The sequence below is a fragment of the Eretmochelys imbricata genome, chromosome 3 (assembly GCF_965152235.1).
Source record: "Eretmochelys imbricata isolate rEreImb1 chromosome 3, rEreImb1.hap1, whole genome shotgun sequence".
NCBI classification, from domain to species: domain Eukaryota; kingdom Metazoa; phylum Chordata; order Testudines; family Cheloniidae; genus Eretmochelys; species Eretmochelys imbricata.
Window position 1 is genome coordinate 144,771,244 of NC_135574.1, and position 22,083 is coordinate 144,793,326.

Here is a 22,083-nt window from a genome sequence, read left to right on the forward strand (position 1 = left end):
TTGAGAAGGTCAAAAATGGCAAGGAAAAGCTGAATGACACCATGTGGGGGCAAGAAGAAGAGACTTCTTCAAGGAATAGAAAGATTGAAGCAGGTGGGGGGAAAATACAAAGCATGGCAAAAAAAAAAAGTTGTAATTGTTTCTAATTTAAACCAGCCAAGTTAATGAACAGGCTGTTGGGATTCCACTGAAACCTCTTCTACTTGGCTCCCTGAGACCTTGGTTTGACTCCACTCTTGTCACTTGGGTTGTTTGCTAGCATTAGGGGGTGGGTATAGGGCATACGATAAATCCACATTTCAGAGTGGTAGCCATGTTAGTCTGTATCAGCAAAAACAACGAGGAGTCCTTGTGGCACCTTAGAGACTAACAAATTTATTTGGGCATAAGCTTTCGTGGGCTAAAACCCACTTCATCAGATGCATGGAGTGAAAAATTCAGTAAGCAAGTGAGTAAATAATTACAGTATTATAATATAGTGAGCAGTAGAGTAAGCTGTAATATTTATACTGTTTACTGTATTTTTCACTCCATGCATCTCATGAAGTGGGTTTTAGCCCACGAAAGCTTATGCCCAAATAAATTTGTTAGTCTCTAAGGTGCCACAAGGGCTCCTCGTTGATACATCCAGAGTTACACAGCAAACCTCTTCCTTTATATAACTTACACGTTATGTTGCATCACATGTTTTGGGATTGGCTTGGTTACTTTGTAGGACCAAGTCCCTGCACAGCATGCTCACTCTGCACAGCATGCTCACTCTGTCCATACACTTTTTATGTACGACTTACTCTTTACCTCATCTTTATATTCCCAGTTTATCTTATCCATTGTTATATTGTCCACTGTAAATGGTTCCCTGGCTGTTCCACCTTGTCTTAGCTGGGGAATAAGGGGTAGTGGGAGAGCCAGCCACCCTTTCCTCTTTCAGACTTACAGTCTGAAAGAGCCAGATTTTTCACTACTCCTCTGGGAGTACTGTCTTCTCACTACATAGGTGGGTTGATTTGTGGCAGGGAATTCATTGTATGCCTATTTTAAAATATATTATAAAGGCAACCAGGAGATTTTCAATCCTCAATTGCTTTAAAATATATTTATAGGGCCTGTTTCCTCTGCTTTGAAATTCATGTTCATCCATGAGGTGGTAAATTAATCTATACATCTTTCATAAAACTTGTACCTACACACTCAGAAAAAGAAATATCTTTTGAAGAAATATCTTTTCTATGAAGCTTCGCAGCTGTAATAACCACTATCCTCTGTGTGTTCATTTTGTCTTGTATTTTATTGTATTCTGACTGCTCACACCTTAATATGTAAGCTCTTCTGGGCACAAGCTGCTAAATGTCTGGCACACATGATCTTTTGCACAGCTCAGTGTGTGTTGATATCACTGTATAAACAATATTAATAATGTCTTTACATTCCATGCATCACAAATAAATGGAACTCCCGTTTCTGAGGTTTTTTTAAGCAGGGAAATTAGGTAGAAACCATCTCAGACTACTACTTATCAGGATTTTATGCTTTCCATCTCTAAACTTTTCTCTAAAAATCACCCTATGCTTTGTGAAAAAGACTGTGCCTATGGTAGTGATCCACTATCCAAAACTAAACAAAACATTTCATACACTGAGAGTCCAGTTTTTCCACTGCCTTCGCTCCTCGTGTAATCATTTGCACCTCTGCAAAATGCGAATAAACCACTACCAAGTCAGAATGGTACTGTTTTGTACTTAGTTTGCACAGGTATAAATAACTACCCAAGATGCCAAGGCAGTAGATATCAAGCATGATTTCTCTTCCTTTCTCCCCATATAACCCAGTTAAGTTATACCTGGAGAGTGAATGGTGAGGGACTACAGTGTTCCATATATTGAGTAAGGGTGGGTGCTGCTGTTAGTTTTTACCAATCTACATTATTCTCAAACACCTTTTGAGGTAAACCCACGTTAGACAATCTTAAAATTATTCTGTGTCTGCTGCTTTCTGAACCTGTACCTGTATGTATATTGCTTGGAAAAGTTATGGGTGTAGCACAGGATCTGAAAACCCTCCACCTGTCCCTCCTTATGATTGCATGACTAGCTAGCATTTAAGCCCCTAGCACAAAACCTCAGAGAGTTAATTCATCTAAATAATAGTTTTTGTTAAACCTGATAATGTGTTAATAAAAGGTTATTTAAAAATATTTGTGTAGTTCCTTAACAGCAGGAATTCTGTTGTTGCAGCACGCTATTTCACCTTGCTATGCTTTCCTCTGATATGTGGCTTCATTTACTTATGGAGTTTCCCCTTTCTTGTCTTTGGTTTCAGATGCGAGTGTCTCTCTGGTTTATGTGGTTTCCCCATGTGTGAGGCAGGCTCCATTCCCCAAATAGTCTCACGTGGAGACGGAACACCCGGCAAGTGCTGTGATGTCTTTGAATGTGTCAACGGTATGTGAAGTTATTATTGTACCTGGAGAGGATGATTTTATGTGTCTGGGGGAGGTGTGGGTGTTTGAACATGCTGTCCAGGGATTTGGAAAATAATTGCCTTAAGTATTGCTCAAGATAAAAACTCATCTGGAAACTTTGAAGATGCTGTAATGGAGCAAAATGACTATAGAAAGATGTCAGTTTCTTATCCTTTCAAACTCATTGCACTCCTTCCCCATCCCAAATTTGCTGGGATCTTTTAAATGTAGATTTAGCACACAATTTGAATTGACATTCAAGCTCTTCTTTGCCAGCATTAAATACTACACTTTATTAAAAAAAAAAAAAATAGGGGGTTTTGCTACTCACAATCCTAGATTTTGCAAGATGATTCTAAGGACAAATATGCTCTTTGAGCAGTTTGAAGAAACATTTTAAGAAACATATATTTCTAAAGCAGCTTAGACCAACTCATTCTCATTCTTTGCAATTGCTAATGCTTTGAGAAGACATTGTTTGAGCAAGTTAAACATTTTATACTTGAGCTACTGTACTTCACAATTGTTATAAATTATAAGTGGGAATGGACACTTTTCAATTGATGGTGGTGCTGTGGAAGAGGAGTGGGTCACAAGTTGGGGTGTATCTCAGATGAATGCTAAAATGGGTATTGACACAGTGGTGTCTCTAAAAGTATGTTGTCCCATATTCATCTGCACATCTGGTATATACTTGGGACAGCCGTTATTTCTGAATTCTTGTGCCATGTACGCATACAAAAAAATGTTTTGAGTCGTTGCATGTTGCGATATTACAAACAGCTTAAATGTTAATTAAATAATTAAAATGTAGTGCTTGGCACATAATTAGCATCTTTACTCTGATAATAGTAGGGAAAGAGAATATATGAGATATAAAAGCTGGGTTTCTTTGTGTCAATGAAAAAGTTTACCATTGAAAGTAACTGATGATACAAAAAATCGCAACTGTTGGGGAAAAAACTGTATAGTCTGAAATATTACATGGAACCTATCTAATTTATTTGCTGCCTCATACATACCTGTTGCAGAGTCACCTGGCTTACAGTTCCATAATCCTTAAAACAACTGTCTCATTTTTGAAAACCTGAGTACTTGATTTAACCATAAAGCAGTGTTTGATTCATCATTCACTATAACGCCTACATGACTAAGAAACATTGAGCCAGTTTCAGACATGTGTTCACTGGTTTAATTTATAGATTCTCTTACATAATCTCCTAAGGCTTTATAACATTTTGTGACTACCTTGGAAGTATTTATATCTAATATTCAATGTGTAAGAGAGTCTGAGTTGGTGCAACATATGTTCCATGGAGCTGGAAACTAGGTATAAGAAGGTGCAAGTTATTAGCAGCTGTTTCTGTTGCATCAGGTGTTCCTACTTTATTCTGACATGTATGTCCATTGTACTTGACTTCTCGAGAGAGGCAGGATTTTCTTTGGATGCTACTTTAAAATGTTTGTTGTGCTGCTCTCATGCAGTTGACAGTAGTCTTGGGATTGTACTATTACTTCCTTATTTGTATTATTGTCTTACTGTTTACCCTAAGATATTTCAAAGATTTGGCTCTTCTTTTTTCTTATCCCTCAGATTTACCCATTGCAGTCTCACCTTGGTAGGTTATTGAACTTTGGTTTTCACATACTATATTAGTGAAGGTTTAATTTACTTGAATCATCTTCTTATTAGCACTGGAGATGCACCTCTATCTACTACTTTATTTTGATAATTTAGCATCTGATTAGTAGGGTTCAGTCTGTTCTTATATGGTTTAATTAGAATTTGTTAGCCTGCTTGCACACATTCTTCTACTATATCTTGACTGGATAGTATGATTGCTAAAAAAATTATATAAAATCCCAGTTTACTGAAAAATTTTAAAGTTCATAGTACTGTGGGTCTTTGTCTAAGTCAACCTCATCGCAAAACATCTGCTCAGAGAAGGTGGCTTTAAGGAAGTAGAAGTCAACTTCAGTGCGCTGGAGAATTACTTTGCTAAGGGAACAAAATTACTATGTAGCAGCATATCTCATATATGGCCCACTGTCATCAAGGGAGGGGAACAGAAAGTGAGTCACCCAGGGCAGGAGCAGATGGAACAGGAGCCACCAAGGAAAGAAAGAGATGAGGTCTGAGGGGAAGTAGCTGCTGGAGGAGTGGAGAGGAAAGAGAAATTTTCCAGTGGAAGAGAAAACACAGAAGTGGTGAAAATAGTCTTGTCAAGCAAAGCTGGTGTAATTGTTTGACAGGGTTACAAGCTTGTTTTAGAACGGTAACTGCTCTAGATGTAATATACTTTGGTAGGGCATTTCACTTAGTACTGCATGACATTCTGATTAAAAAATTAGCATTATACAATATCAATAAAACATGCATTAAAGGGTCAAGAACTGACTAGCTAATTGATAGCTGTCTATAAGTGGTTGTCAGTGAGGAATCCTCACTGAAATGGGGTGTTTTTAGTGTGGTCCAGAGGGATCAGTTTTAGGCTTATCACTATTGAACATTTTATTAATGATCTGGAAGTAAATATAAAATCACTGCTGATTAAAATTTGTGGATGAGACAAAGACTGGTGGAGTTGTAAATAATGACAGAGCACTCACACAGAATGATCTTGATCGCTTCATAAGCTGTGCCCATTCAAATAAAATGCTTTTTAATATAGCCACATGTAAGATCATACATCTCAGGACAAAGAATGCATGCCATGCCAACAGAATGGAGGATTGTATCCTGAAAAACAGTGATTTCATCATAACTCAACATGAGGTCCCAGTGTTATACTGTGGCAAAAATTAAATAAAACAAAACAAACTAACCAAACAGCAACAAAAATGTGATTCTTGGATGTACAAATAGGGGAGTTGATTTTACCCATGTAAGGCGTTTGTGAAACTGAGACTTGAAGATTGCATGCAATTCTGGTGCCCACATGTTAAAAATCATTTGAAAAATTAGATAGGATATGGAAAAGATCGATGCAGGGGCTGGAGGAAATACATTGCAGTGAGAGAATTAAAAAGCTCAATCTTTTTATCCTATTAAAAAGAAGATTGAGAGGAGACTTAATTATAGTGTAGCATTAACCCCACAGGGAAAAAATACTGGGTAGCAGAAGACTCTATAATGTCGCAGAGAAAGGTATAACAAGAACTCATGAGAAGCTGAAGCCAGACAAATTTAAATTAGAAATAAAGAACAAATGTGTAAAAGTGAGGGTGATTAAACATTGGAACAAACTACCAAGGGAGCTGGTAGATTTTCCATCTCTTGATGTCTTCAGATCAAGATATCTTTATGTATCTTTTAATCAAACACAAGTTATTGGGCTCAATAGAGGTAGCTGGATGAAATTCTCTGGCTTATGTTATGTAGGAGGTCAGATTGGATGATATAATGGTTCCTTCTGACCTTAAAATCTATAAAAGCTATCATGGAGTTTCAAGTATGGCAAGTGGGACATAAGTAGAGTTCAGTAACTGTATTTTTCCCCATTTCATTTCACCAGTTGGTGGTAGCATGTGGGGAGAGGAAAGAACAAATACTGAACTTGTCAACAGTGCACATAAAAAATTCTGTATCACAACTTGCAGTATGTTGACCTTGTGAGTTGTCCCAATGCGCTAGGAATCTGAAAAGGCTATGAGCGCATATGGACAGCAGAAGGTTTTCTTCATGATACTGCTGTGTCTTAGTGATCACTAATAGCCTGTGTACTATTGAAGCAATCCAGCCTTCTCTAGTATCTACTCCAAGCATGTGCTAATGCGACTGATTTGAAACTTTCATCTCGCTGGGGAGTAGAGGGAGGCTCCCCTTAATCAAAATGAATGGTATCTGGTGTCTCAAAGCTGCTGTGAGTGTGAGAATATGGCCAGTAATGAGAAGATACCTAGTGCTAAGAATAGGCAAGATGAGTATAATGTGGAAGGCATAATCCAATATGAAGACACTGTTCATGGTGTGCACTGCATTGTTTATCAGACGGTGGTTTTTTTTTGTTATAACCACTTAGGCGAGCAGTAAATACCACCAATTTGGTCAACTTAATGGATGCTACACACATACCTACGCGCGCGCACACACAAAGACATAATAAGCTTTCAAATGATATTTTAAGATGAGGCATTAGTGGATATTTGCATTTGTTTTTCTTAGTCATTAAACTGTTATTTCAAGACCTAAAATTGGATCTTTGTGATCTCAGTGTCTCACATCAACAATCTAACGGGTAAATCAAAATATAACTTTCTATAGGTATCATTGAACTATAATAGTGCTGGTGACATTTCTAGTCAACATCATTATCATCATGTTGTTCATCATTATGATCTCTGTCGAGAGTGAGTGGGTTACCACAGTGTTCATTGCTTTTGGCATGTGTACAGCTTTATGCAGGGAAGATTGTTCTGACTACAGACATGGTTGTGCAATGGTCCCTACTGGTACAGGCACAGATGAGGTCTTGTACAAGCTCAGATGACAATGGGCCCTAGAAAAATACAGGAACTAGTTCATCATCACGTTTTTCCATCCATGTTGCAATGGTGATCCAATATCTGGTGTACCTATGTGCTAAGATATCCTAATCTTTGTTTGCCAAGATGCTCTTTTGACATGCTCTTCAAAACTGTCCTCACATGGTGGGAGTCTGGCTAGTGACTTGTGCTTTTTGATGACTAGATTGAGGGCCAAGCAATTCAGGTTTCTGTGGGTGTCTCTTCTTTCTTACTCTGATCATATAGCACTGCTACCAACTTACTTGCTGCAGAAAATTCGGCTTGTCTGTCAGTGTCTCCCAATTTGGCAAGATCTCTGAAGCAGTAAATTCCCTTTGTTTTCACAACATTGAACACATCTTTTTTCCAATACCAAATAAGGATGGCACAAAGTCACATAATGTTAATGCTTGTACAGCAGGAAATAAGTTGCAGAAGGCAGGAGTGAGTACTCACAAATTGTATGCTCAGGTATGTAGCGGCACTTGTCAGTTGTGTTGGTAAAGGTGCCTGTTTCATTCCACATGTTCCATTTTTGGAAAGTAATGAATAGCAAGGACCCAAACATCTGTGTCAGGTGACCTAATTATTATAGTGCCTTTGACACTAAGGGACCCAAATGCCATATTGGCACATACAGTATGCAGAAGCATCCTTGTCTGCTTACTTTTGAGTACTGTACAAGTTTTGGGCTTCTTCCAAATTTCCTACTAGTGATGGACTTTGCTACTTCACCATTGGAAAAGCCTACAGCAAGGAGTGTTTGTGCTGGATGTGCTCCTAGACTCTTAGGTGCATTTTGAACCACATATTCAAAGAAGAATTTTAGAAGTGCCTGCTTGTTGGATGCCACATTTAAAAACTATTTCCTTGGAGACACAGGCCTTCCACCAATCAGCTGGTATTTCTTGCATCTAGACTTAGATCCAGTCTGGTACTTTTTCTGCAGGATTCAGTTACTGTTGTCATATCTGTCAAAGACTTCAATTACAGAATTAGCTTTGCATCAGATCCTTCTAGGACCTGCCTCAAGTACTCGGTAGCCGATTCATCAAAGGTGAGGAATTTGTCTCCAGACATCATTTGTATGACAACCACAGCATCTGTGGTGTACACTGTGCTTTCTTTGTTCCATGCACTTAGCTCCAAGATTCTTTCAGACTGACCTTCCAGCTGATACCCTAATTCAGTCTTTCATCAGCCTGGAAGAGGGACATAGGCACAGCTCCACTTGGGTGACTAAGAACAGTTGCCATTGAAATGTCATGTCAACATCTTTCTAAGTACAGAGCTCTGTGGAAAACAATTTCTGGACTGATAGGTGCTATGACTGTCGCTCCCTTGCCAGAGTTAAATTTGGTGGTTTTGGCCATGTCAGCAAATGTTTTGATGACAGATTTCTTGACTGGGCTGAAGAAGCTACACGTCCCATCAGAATGAAGGGCACATCTGACAAATCTTTCCATTTGTTCTTTACCAAAATCTGCAATTTTCAGTGGAAACTCTTGTACAGCTGATGCTATATGCAGTCCAGTAGATAGGTTGAGAAGCACCTCCAGATGTGATTCGGGGCCAAATGAGTTTATCATATTATTGATGACATGGTTTGTAAAAGTTGTAACATCTTCCTCTTTGATGCAGAGGCAAGGACTTGATTGTGGACTTTTTCTTCATTACTTTTTTTGTAGGCCACTCTTTTATGTCATAGCTTTTGCGTTTTCCTAATGTGAAGGTGTGTATTGTCATCTCTAACGCTAATACTGACCTGTGCATAAATGTCACTGAATTAAAAAATGAGTTTATCAAATGTTTTAAAGGCTAATACTGCATGCATAGGTATTTACAAATTAAAACCTTCCAGCAGGCAGACCAGATGCTACATTGTATGTACAAAAGCTTACAAATGGAGAAGCATTATATTAGGAATTCATGTATACTCATATCTCCTCACTGTGCACTACAAAGTATAGACAATCTACTGTTTACTGGTGCACAATCTTCAGTTTGAGACTGATCTAGTCAGCAAATTTCAGTTGAAAATATAGAAAACTATTATCACTTTTGAGTAAGACTATATTTTAGTCACAGGTATTTTCAGTAAAAGTCATGCACAGGTCATAGGCAATCAACAAAAATTCACGGCCTGTGACCTGTCCATCATTTTTACTACAAATACCAGTGAATAAAACTTGTGGGGGCTGCCAGGGGGCCCCCCCAGGTAGTGGCGGAGGGTGGCCCAGTTGCTTGGGGGAGGGGCTGCCGGGGGGGGCTGGGGTAGGGTGCCCTGGCTGATTGGGGGGGGGGGGGTGGGACCCCCCCGGTGCTGGGTGGGGAGGGGTTAGCGGGCCTGGTATGCTCCCTACCTGTCTCTGCACCTTCTCCCCCTCCCCTCCCCGGCCCAGCAGCAGCAGAGTTTGGGTGTGGTAGGGGATTGGGGCATGGTATGGAGTGAGATGGTTTCTGGGTGGCACTTACCTGGGGATCTCCCTGTTAGCAGCGACATACCCTTGTTGGCTGGATTTTTCCCTACATCCCTTGCTCAGCTGCTGAGTGGAGGCATGGCTAGGCAGCTCTGTGGGCTGCCTCTTCTTGTAGGCACCACCCCCATAGCTCCCATTGGCCAGGAACCGTGACCAGTGGGAGCTGTGAAGCCAGTGCTCTGGGCGGAGGCAGCCCATGGAGCTGCCTGGCCAAGCTTCTGCCTAGTAGCTGAGCAAGGGGGATGTCACCGCTTCCGGGGAGACCCCCAGGTAAACGTTGCTAGAGCCTGCCTCACCCTGTCCGGTGCCCCCAAACTCCTCTGTGGTGTAGGGATGCGGTGGCCCGAGATTGCCCCAGCAGCAGCAGGTGTGCCTGGCGCAGGGGCTGCCTGAGCTGCCCCTGTGCCGGGCGCACCGGCTGCTGCAGAAATCACAGAGGTCACGGAATCCATGACTTCCGTGACCTCTGTGACAAACTCGCAGTCTTATTATGAGATACTTTGACGATTAAGAATGTGATGTGAAAACATTTCATTTTAGTATATTGCAAAATGTTGATAGTCACCTTTTTGCCTTATGCTAAACTGCTTCATCATTTCTGAAAAAAATATTTCCTTATGCAAAACAATAAAAATCTTTTTAATACATTGTTGTTTGGTAGCTATAATCAACAAGCACCACATTAAGTTGTAGAAATTTAAACAGTAAAAACTGTAGTGTTTCTGGAAACTACAAAAAATGACACTTTCTCATTTTGGTACTATTGTTTCACCTTGCCTACAGCCTTACATCTCCACATCATACTTCATTTAAATGTACATAAAATAAGCTTTCAAATGATAAGTGATCTGGGCGTGTACGTAGGGTGGGTACATTAAACTCCAAGAAATATGGCTCTGTTTGGAGAATTGCCACATGCCTAAATAGTGTCTGTCTTTGCTCTGTGAATATTTTTTTGTGAATTTAATTTAGGTATGATTTGGAGGGCCTGTGGTCACAAAGGTGTTGTGCCTTTCTTTTGTCAGCTGGATCTGATTCTGCCTTAGCTATGCTGCTTTCATTGTGGGGGATAATCTGCTAGTCATAGTTCTTCGCAAATATTTATAGCAGTCTAGATTTTGTTTTGTCACCTCACAAGAACTAGACTAATAAAGCAGCTGGTTTTGGCGTAACATACTTAGGGGAGTATGGCCTTATTTTTCCCCATAATGTTCATGCTGTTATTTCTTTATGTACTATAATAATAGATAATTGAAAAGTACTTTCTTACGACAGAAATAACTTGGGATTCCTGTTGAGGATCAGGCTGAGTACTACTTAACTCTAATGCTGTAACTGGTGCTACTGGATCATGTTGTTTTCATGTTCCGTGTTTGGTCTTCATGTAGTAGACCTCTTTGTTGTTTTTGGGTTCAAATTACAGCAAATACTTAAGTTAGCAAGTGGTTAGAGCCACATGACAGCAGGATTCTTAAGAAAAGAGAACATTTGTCTTGGAGATAGCATGGTGCTTCTCTAACGACTGTGTGTTTGTAATGTTGTCATCATCATCAACATCCATGGGTATATGTAGAGGTCAGTAAATGTTCTGTGTAAAACTGGTATATTAATTGGGAGCATATTATAGGATGCTTTCTAAAATGTTGTACTGTAGTGGTTAAGATAATTCAGTATATGTGTTATACAAAGAATAATCTCAGTGGAACATGGCTCTTCTCCCTCCTCAAAGCCTTTTACTTAAGTGATCAGAACTCATTCTTTGAAGGTGGTAAGTGTCGAGCTCAAGCTGATGTGTCCGTATAAAGTTCCCCTGCCCTGGATCATTCACCAAGAATGCTGTGTCTTGGCTTTTCCAAGGTATACCCTGAGCTCTGTCAACCCGAGTGACCTCCACCAATTTCAACTTCCCCAGAGGTTCTGAAGATTGACTGTCAAATGCTGGAGATATATTGGTTCCATTCTGTTCAAGGCTTTGTAAATGAGGACCTTGAATATGCCCTAGAATTACTGACAAACATTTCAGAGTACAAAGCAACAGAGAGATGTGATGATCTTGTCTTCCCTGTTTAGCAGGTAGGCTGCTGCATGCTGTACCAACCTTAATTTTTCGGTGGTCTTTTGGCTAAACCATAGATAATGAATATTACAGTAGCCTGGAGGTGACAGAAGCATGGATTGCAGTGACTTCGTCTGTGGTGAGAGGAAATGGAACAGATTCTTAGCTACTCTAGATCTGTGAAGGCATTTTTTGCCTCCTGGAAGTTTAATGATTAGTCTAGCAGTTTGTTTAGCTGAAAGTGCTTGGTGCTGTAACAGACCCAAATCAAAGACCATCTGCCCTGAAGAGTTTACAGTCTACAAAGTAGACCTAGAAAAAACAGTAGACACTAGAAATTCTAGATAAAAATAACTTCATAAGTTTAAAAAAACCATGAAAATCAAATATTCCCTCTCCTAGTTCCCAGTGTATTATAGCGGAGCACCAGATCCACTGTAGTTAAGGTTGAACATTGCTTTTTATTTGAAGTTGAACTCTTAAGTGGTCTATAATCTGCATGTTTACTCAGATTGTCTTGAAATTGTTGTACCTTATGAGGGTTCTGGGCAGTTTTCATGGTATGAATTTGGGGTCATTTGAGCAAGGGGTTCCGAAGATACAAACCTATTAAAAAACGCATTTTACAAAATTGACTAATTTTTCTAGTCCACATCTGGAGCTGAGAATACAACTCTGATCCACCCCAAACTGATCTCAGTTGTTAAGGATTTATCTGAGGTAGTGAATTGCACCTACTGCCCCTTTGTCAGGTTTAGTTTGGAGAAGTTACTACAGGGTAAGTTAGGAACTTACTGTCAGTAGCTGCAGCCAGAGAGAATAAAATGTTCATGTGCAGCAGGATTAGGGCTCTTTGGAAGCAAGAGGGATTCCAGGCAGCCTGTTCTCTCAGTGATTTGCTGTCTCAAGGGGACACTGCTGTGACTGTTGAACCGTGGGTTTGTGTGATTAGACAGTTGACAACCCTAACACTCTTGCCCCGCCCCTTCTTCAAAGCCTTCCCCGCTCATTCCATCCCCCTTCCCTCTGTCGCTCACTCTCCCCCACCTTCACTCACTTTCTCTAGGCTAGGCTAGGAGGTTGGGGAGCGGGAGGGGTGCAAGTTTTGGGAGGGAGTTTGAGTGCAGGAAGGGGCTCAAGTCTGGGGCAGGGGGCTGGGGTGTGGGAGGGGATGAGGGGTGCGGGCTACGGCCAGCCGGTTCTTACCTCAGGTGGCTCCCAGGTGGCGGTGCAGTGGGGCTAAGGCAGGCTCCCTGCCTGCCCTGGCGTCGCTCCTGGAAGTGGCCAGCACGTCCCTGCAGCCAATGGGAGCTGTGGAGTTGGCGCTCAGTGCGCGGGCAGCGTGCAGAGACCCCTGCCCCCCAGGGGCTGCAGGGATGTGCTGTCTGCTTCCAGGAGCAGCATTGGGCCAGGGCAGGCAGGGAGCCTGCCTTAGCCCTGCTGTGCCGCCAGACTTTTAGCGGCCTAAAATCTCCTGATTTGGCTTCAGTAGCCTCTGGGAAATAGAGCCCGATTCCGGGAGACTCATGGCACAACCGGGAGGGTTGGCAACCCTAGTTGAACATGAGCTGTGCCTGTCACTCTGAGTTTGAGCCCTGTCTTTGGCAGAAATCTGATAATGATTGGTGAGCATGTGCTCAGTTCCTATTGTGTTTTTGTAGCATCTGTCAGGGTAGAGTCCTAGATTTGTGATGTTGGCATGCTGGAGCATCTCTCAAAGAGGGCAGAGCAAAGGTTGAGATATAGGGGTGTTATGTACCTTAACTTTGCATCCTGGTTTTCAGGTGTGTAAGTTTAGCCATGCTCCACATTCTGGAATGGCATAAGCTACCACTGGGCAAGTGTAATTCTGTGTTAATGACCTGTTTAGGCATGTAATATGGGAACACCTTAGTTCAGGGATGCTTTATAAATGAATTATAGCCTCAATCCTTGAAATCATTCAGGAGGTGTTTAACTTTACTGTTCTGAGTAGGCCAATTGGCTTTATTTAAAAACCTGTGTAAATTTTAGCAGGATTGGAGCCTATTGCCAAGAATTTCAAAAGGGACTAGTGATTTTGGGTGCCTCAGTTTTTGGGTGCTCAATCTTGTGATACTTTAAAACAGTTTGATTCTCAGAGGCTGACTGTTTGGCAAGTTTCATAATTAGGCCTGCTCTCAGTTGGGTACCCAAAACCACTTATTACTTTTGAAAATCCTGGTCTGTATTTTATCCAAGACAAATGGCTTTGTTTTAACAATGTTACATATTTAATAATTTAATATAATATTATAATTTAATAACTCAAATGTTAAGATTCACACAGGTTTATTTGAGTTATAGAGTGCCTATCACTTAATAGATAGGTACTCCTAAAATTAGCAGACATACCATTGTGGAGCTGTAACATTCCATTTATCCTGCATGAAGAGGATGTTGTCTTCACCAGGGCTCAGTATTATTCAATGGAATTTACTCAGTAGGGCTAGAAATTCCTGTGCAGAACAGATGGAATTGTAGTGCTCAAAGACAATAATGTGCATAAAGTTACCAAAAAAGCAAAGCATTGCAGGACCACCTCTGCTCTCTACAAAAATCTGGAAGCAAGGAGATGGCAGTGGCATGCTTGTGGGAGAGTTATTTTAAGGAAAAATGTACAAAAGACAAAAATATATTCCCTAGTTTGTCCAAAGCCTAAGATTTGGGGAGAGGGGGAAGCATGTAGTAGCATGATACAGCAGAGTCTGTGTCCATAAAAGAGTCAGTCTGTGAGAGAGACTTTGGCTGAACTATTATTCTCTTTGAAAAACTGTGAAAATCAGCTGGGATTTTTCAGAATGTCAATTCTAGAACAGCAGAGGAAGGAGATATATACACACACACACTTTCTCCTCCTTAAATGGTAACTTGAGGGGGAAGGGAAGGAGAGGTTTTTATTTCCTTTGGAGTTCTCTAAAGAGAGAGGGAGAGAGAAAAAGTTCCCAAATCTAAGGACCACAAATTTCAATTTAACTTAAAGCAAGATATATTTGATTCAGAAAATACAGAGAAAATCAAAAGTAAATAAAAGTTAAGTAGGATAAAACATGATGAATAGAGAGTAACAATTTAGCTAGCCAGACCTAATCTTAAATTTGCAGTCTATTGATTGAGCAGGCTTATAAATCAAGACTTATGTTGCTCCTGCCAGTTATACATTGTCATCCCCGCCTCCATTTCCAGATCCAAAGACTCTCTTCTAGCTACTCCATACAGAGCTTGTGAAGTCAAGTATTGAGTTTTAATTAGCATGCTAAACTTTGCAAGGCCTCACACTAAACAGCTTCATATAGTTCACATTGACTGTACGTTTCCTTATTTAGACTTTGGGTTGTAGTGAGCATATAATGATATTCTTGTTTCCATCAGAATTTTTCAGTGTATTGTCACCTTTCCACCTCATCATTGTTAGGAAAAGTATTTTCAAGGGTTTGTTATTTTCTGACCATAGGTGGCTGCCTTATTTTTTCTCAGCCAGAACTACTGGCTGGCAAGACTTATTATCTATAATATATAATAGGTAAATCATTCACTATTATTTAAATATCCAGTACAGTTAGCCTTGGATTGCAATTTAGACAGTCATGCTGGCCCAATACCATCTGCTTATGGCTCTTCCTGAGTGTTATAGTCTCTTTATTTATTCAGAGCACATCTCACCTCCTCGCCGCATGTAGCCCTCTGTACATTGCATACTGCATCAAGGGTGAAGTGTCCCATATCCTTGAACACACTCTGCTCTGTCCCCTGATGCCATCACTTCCATCTGCCATTGCTACCTTGTTGAACATCCTCATTGTTTGTTTTTCTGAGTTCTTGAGCATTGTAAAAATGTGTATTATTAAAAGTCTGTCTCCAAAACCAAACTCTCCTTGCCTAACTTCAGCCCACAAAACAGAATTGCCCAATTGGGCTGATGTACCTCATCTGGTACAGATAGAGCGCTAATGGTTTTATGAACTTAGCTCGAACTGAACACTTCCATTAAGTTTTGCTTTTTCTATTTTTTATTAAACATAAAGGAAAAATTAACAGTGATCGCTGTAATGTTAAAACAGAATGTGTGACAATCTAATGTGCTGATCTGTTACTATAATTCATATAAAAGCATACGAGGTTACTCTTAAAGTTTTATGCTTGATTGCAAGTTTGATGAAGCTGAGATAAGTATTGCTTTTTGGTGTCTGTTATAGATGGAAGAAAACATTATGGAGTATTGGAGTGCATTAATCAGTGGTATTGTAGGCATTGTGGAGGTCTTATTTCTGTGCTCGTAATGTTTCGGATGGATAAGGTGTGTCCTGATGCAATCTTAACATCGCTAAATGTAATCTTCATTTCTTAATTATACTATGTATGCTTGTGTTCATAATATGTATATATGTGTCTTGCTATATATCTAAACATATTTTTAAAAGGGGAAACGGTGTGTGTGTATATATGGCAAACATAAAAAAAGGATTTTGCTTAGACTTTCAGAAAATACTTATAGGCTGAAACAACACATGGGAAGTCACTGCCTGAAATGAGAACTTTTGCGAATGTTAATAGCATAGTGAAAACTGGATTTATTATTAAAGTTGCAATTCTATAGTCCAGTGCCCTTAAAATTCTACATGTCCTTCTAGAACGGAGTGATTTTGTGTCTTTTTGTTTTTGTTTTTACTAGCGTTTAGTGTTTGATAAAATTCACCTGCACTACATGGTGAATTCTAAGTCTAACTACAGTGGTTTCCATTAAATAGTTATACTTAATATTTGTAAGTAATTAGCTTACTCTTTTCTAAGTGTAAGGAATGGTGTAAATACCATGGTACCATAAACTAGGCAAGAGGCGAAACTGTAAATACTTTCACAGGGACCACTGTATAAAGCCTTTGCTACTGTAAAAGGTATAGAAAAGCAATATTTGGAATATGCAGAGACCAGGATATTAAGTTAGGGACTCTAGTGTGATGACATAGGCTTCCCCCAATACCAACTTGGCAGTATGCAAAACAAGAAATAAAGAGGGGAAGAAGCCATTTTGTTATAAAATACTATATGTAAATGGTAGAACACCAAATCTTAGTTGTAAGTTCCCCTTCCTCTCTTCCATTCCCTTTGACAGATTTCTATTTTTCCCATAATTCTTCATTTTTCAACTCTCTTTATACTGTAAATCCCTCAGGATGGGTTAGGGGCTGTTTCTTTAATATGTGTGTAAAGCACCATACGTTTATGGTGCTTAATACATTTTTATTAGCAGTAATAGTAATATTGCATCTGTAAATTACAGTTTTGTTTTAGACCAAGCCTTTGTTTCATTTTTGTGGATAAATCTTTAGCAGATACAGAACTAAATGACTTACAGGTAGCTTCAACAATTGTCATCATAGGGAGTATACAGTATGACCAACAGTGATAACGCAGTAGTCTGTATTCCACATAGCTTTTTATTTGTGTGGATATGCTTGCAAGTCAACTAAAACGTATAGTATTATGATCTTCAAAATTGCTAAGGGCTAATGCCCCAAGCATATATCACATTCATGTTTCTTCACTCACTGAATAGCAGAGTAGTGGTACATACAAAGAACACACAGTATGCTTTTCAGTACTATTGTTTATATCAACATACAATTTTAAGTAGGGTTGTCAAGCGATTAAAAAAATTAATCATGATTAATTGCATGATTAATTGAACTGTTTAATACAATTTATTTAAATATTTTGGATGTTTTCTACTTTTTCAAATATATTGGTTTTCAATTATAACACAGAATACAAAATATACAGTGCTCACTTTATACTTATTTTTTATTACAAATATTTGCACTGTAAAAAACAAAAGAAATAGTATTTTCAATTCACCTAATATAAGTAGTGCAATCTCTTTATCATAAAAGTCGAACTTACAAAATTCAAATTATGTACAAAAAATAACTGCATTCAAAAATAAAACGTAAAACTTTAGAGCTTCCAAGTCCACTCAGTCCTACTTCAGCCAATCGCTCAGACAGTCTCGCAAGATAGTTACGTGACAGATGTACTAAAAGATTCATATGTCCCATCATGCTTCAACTACCATTCCAGAAGTTATGCATCCATGCTGATGACGGGTTGCCATAAAAATAAAGGGAAGGGTAACCACCTTTCTGTATACAGTGCTGTAAAATCCCTCCTGGCCAGGGGCAAAACCCTTTCACCTGTAAAGGGTTAAGAAGCTAAGATAACCTCGCTGGCACCTGACCAAAATGACCAATGAGGAGACAAGATGCTTTCAAATCTGGAGTGGGGGGAAACAAAGGGTCTGTCTGTGTGATGCTTTTGCCGGGAACAGATCAGGAATGCAGTCTCAGAACTTCTGTTAGTAAGTAATCTAGCTAGAAATGCATTAGATTTCCTTTTGTTTAATGAAAAAAGAAAAGGAGTATTTGTGGCACCTTAGAGACTAACCAATTTATTTGAGCATAAACTTTCAAGAGCTACAGCTCACTTCATCGGATGCAAACAACATCTTCTGTATTTTCCACAATATGCATCCGATGAAGTGAGCTGTAGCTCACGAAAGCTCATGCTCAAATAAACTGGTTAGTCTCTAAGGTGCCACAAGTACTCCTTTTCTTTTTGCGAATACAGACTAACACGGCTGTTACTCTGAAACCTTTTGTTTAATGGCTGGTAAAATACACTGTGCTGAATGGAATGTATATTCCTGTTTTTGTGTCTTTTTGTAACTTAAGGTTTTGCCTATTGGGATTCTCTGTGTTTTGAATCTGAATACCCTGTAAGGTATTTACCATCCTGATTTTACAGAGGTGATTCTTTTATCTTTTCTTTAATTAAAATTCTTCTTTTAAGAACCTGATAGATTTTTCATTGCTCTTAAGATCCAAGAGTTTCGGTCTGTGTTCACCTGTACAAATTGGTGAGGATTTTTATCAAGCCTTCCCCAGGAAAGGGGGTGTAGGGCTTGGAGGGATATTTTGGGGGAAGACATCTCCAAGTGGGCTCTTTCCCTGTTCTTTGTTTAAAACGCTTGGTGGTGGCACCATAGGGTTCAAGGACAAAGCAAAGTTTGTACCTTGGGCAAGTTTTTAACCTAAGCTGGTAAGAATAAGCTTAGGGAATCTATCATGCAGGTCCCCACATCTGTACCCTAGAGTTCAGAGTGGGGAAAGAACCTTGACACGGGTTCTCCTCAATAACGATCCAAAGCAGAGCGGACCGATACATGTTCATTTTCATCATCTGAGTCAGATACCACCAGCAGAAGGTTGATTTTCTTTTTCTTTGGTGGTTTGGTTTCTGTAGTTTTCACATACAAATGTTGCTCTTTAAGACTTCTGAAAGCATGCTCCACACCTCGTCCCTCTCAGATTTTGGACAGCACTTCAGATTCTTAAACCTTGGGTTGAGTGCTGTAGCTATTTTTAGAAATCTGACATTGATACCTTCTTTGCATTTTGTCAAATCTACAGTCACAGTGTTCGTAAATCAAACAATATGTGCTGGGTCATCATCTGAGACTGCTATAACATGAAATATATGGCAGAATGCAGGTAAAACAGCAGGGGACATACAGTTCTCCCCCAAAGAGTTCAGTCACAAATTTAATCAATGCACTGTTTTTTTAACAAACATCATCAGCATGGAAGCATGTCCTCCAGAATGGTGTCTTTAAAATGAAGGGGCATATGAATGTTTAGCATATCTGACACATAAATACCTTACAATGCCAACTACAAAAGTGCCATGCTAATGCCTGTTCTCACTTTCAGGTGACATTGTAAATAAGAAGCACGCAGCAGTATGTCCCGTAAATGTAAACAAACTTGTTTGTCTTAGCAATTGGCTGAACAAGAAGTAGGACTGAGTGGACTTGTGGGCGCTAAAGTTTTACATTGTTTTGTTTTTGAGTTAAGTTATGTAACAAAAAAAATCTACATTTGTAAGTTACACTTTTATGATAGAGATTGCACTATTATACTTGTATGAGATTAATTGAAAAATACTATTTCTTTTGTTTTTTACAGTGCAAATATTTGAAGTAAAAATTACTATAAAGTGAGCACTGTACATTTGGTATTCTGTGTTGTAAATGAAATAAATATATTTGAAAATGTAGAAAAACATCCAAAAATATTTTGTAAATTTCAATTGGTATTCTATTGTTTAACAGTGCGATTAATCACAGTTAATTTTTTTGAGTTAAGTGTGTGAATTAACTGCGATTAATCGACAGCCCTAATTTTAAGTTAATCAGCTTCCTTCCTTTTTATTTTAATTAAGGTTCATATTAATTGCAGCAGTTTCTTCCAGGAGTCTGATATGATCTATCCTGCTGCATAGTGAAGGAATTCTGTCATTGGAGGTTGTTGGGATCCTGTAACCTTTAATCATTTTAACAACAGACAGCTGTCTTGAGTTTCACTTCCCTTCTGCTGGCTGGGAGCCCATTGATACTGCTACAGAAAGTTCCAAAACTTGTCTATAAACAGACACTGAAACTCCTCGTATAGCTAGAGTTACTGTGCAAAATGACTGCCTAGTGAGGATATGGATTGCAAACTAAATGCATCTCTAATCTTTTCCATGGCCTTAATCAAAGACAGCCATCAGCTAAGGACAGCTTGAGAAATCTCAGTAATTCAGATCTCATTGTGGGCTGGTGCAGCCTACTGCTCAAAACAAGGTAATGACTGACACTGGCCATTTGCATGAATGTTTAATTAATGTGGAATACAGTTGCTCCTAATATGGAGTGATACTCATATCATAGACAACAACTGCAGCAGGTTAGGTAAGGCAAGGCCAAGTAGGAAACAAATAAACCCAGAAGTATGTGGTACAAATAATTGAAGGAAAAAAGAACTTCCTGCAGATAGTCTGCTAAATTAAATGAAAAAAGGCAGCCGAGGTTCAAAAGGCAATTCAAAATCCTCTTTGCAGTCAGAGTCTGCAAAAGAAAATTGCAAACACTTTTCGTAGCCAGGGTTTTTCCTTTCCACTGAGTGGCTCTGGCTTCTATGTCAATTCTGCCTGTAGTAGGAGATTCTCAAGAGCTCACTTCTCTTTCAGGACCTGATCCAACCCCCTATAAAATCAATGCAAAGATGCCCATTGACATCCATGGGAATTGAATCAGGCCCAAAATTCATCCAGATAGTTATTCACACCATCTAACTTTGCACATTTCCTGAGTTGAGAAAATACCACAAATGAGAGGGAGTAAGAAGTAGCTCAGTTATAAGGGGAATGTGTATTAACAGAGCCTCTCCTCCTCTACCATCATACCTGCCTCCTCCCTAAATCTTGTTCCGTCTGTAATCCTCATTCCACCTATTTTCTTTTAAAAAGTGAGAAAAACATGATCATTTCATCTCCCACCCTCTCCATTTTAGTCTCTGAGGCCTGAATTTTCCCTTCTGACACAGTTGCTGCTGCTGCCATCATTCTCTCTTGTGCAGTGGTCTCACCTCCTCCCACTTCCCCTGCTCTAGAGTTACTTCCAAAGATCACAGTGAAGGCAGTAGGCTTTTTTCTCCTGATCTTGCTACTTCTAGTCCATCGCTCCTCTTCCACTTACTCTCTTCCTTTGAATACCTCATCTGACTTTTCTCTTCTCCCCCTCCATGTTATCTGTTGACCACTTGACTCTTCCGCTTTCCACCTTCCTCTCTGACTTCACCTCTTGAAGCACTGTCTTCCTCACATCGCAATCCCACCCCCATCCTCCTTGATTATTTTTCTTTCTATACTGATATCCCATCTTATCCCCTAGCTTCCTGCCTTCTTGCTCTCACCTCCTTACTTCACCTGCAAATATGGATCAACCCTCCCACTTCCTAAAATGGTTGCTCATTTTGTCTTCACCAAGTTCTGATTCCTCTCTTATCTCTCCGTCACTGATTTCCCTTTGACCACCACCTTGTCTCCTTCAACTTTGCTCATTGGCCCTCTTTTCCTCACTTTGCCACCTGTTCCTTCCATGACTTTCAAATTATCAGCATCCACAAATTATCTTCTGCTCTTAGCCCTCTCTCTCCTTTTCCCAGTTCTTTCTCCTCCCGCAATTCAGCTGTTGATCATCTCCACTACACACCCTTTTGCTTTCTATCACAAGGTCCATCCATCCAGTCCCCAGTGCTGGCTTATCATAGAATATCAGGGTTGGAAGGGACCTCAGGAGGTCATCTAGTCCAAACTCCTTGCTTAAAGCAGGACCAATCCCCAATATCCCTAAATGGCCCCCTCAAGGGTTGAGCTCACAACCCTAGGTTTAGCAGGCCAATGCTCAAACCTCCCCCCAACATCCATTTTCTGTACTCTTTTTACTGTGATGCTGAATGTTTCTGGTAGAAGTCCAGTGACCTTGCTCACTTTCTCCAGTACCACCTAACTCTTTCCTTCTTTAATTCTGTCATCTTCTCAGCCAAACAGCTCTACTTCTACTCCCTTTTCAAGTCCTACACTCACAAACACAGCTAACTCTTTACTACTTTGATTCCCTCCTCAAGCCCCCCCCCCCTGTCCCCTACTCCCTTTCTGCATAGCATCTTGCTGATTTCTTCAAA

The 22,083-nt window shown here is 39.7% G+C and overlaps 1 protein-coding gene across 1 annotated transcript in view; it reads left to right on the forward strand.

Moving 5' to 3' along the window:
• CRIM1 (cysteine rich transmembrane BMP regulator 1) overlaps positions 1-22,083 on the forward strand; it is a 309,698-nt gene that overhangs the window by 140,891 nt on the left and 146,724 nt on the right. Inside the window, exon 5 of the mRNA XM_077811884.1 lies at positions 2,320-2,441. Coding sequence (XP_077668010.1) covers positions 2,320-2,441 — 122 coding nt within the window. The remainder of the gene's footprint in view (positions 1-2,319; positions 2,442-22,083) is intronic.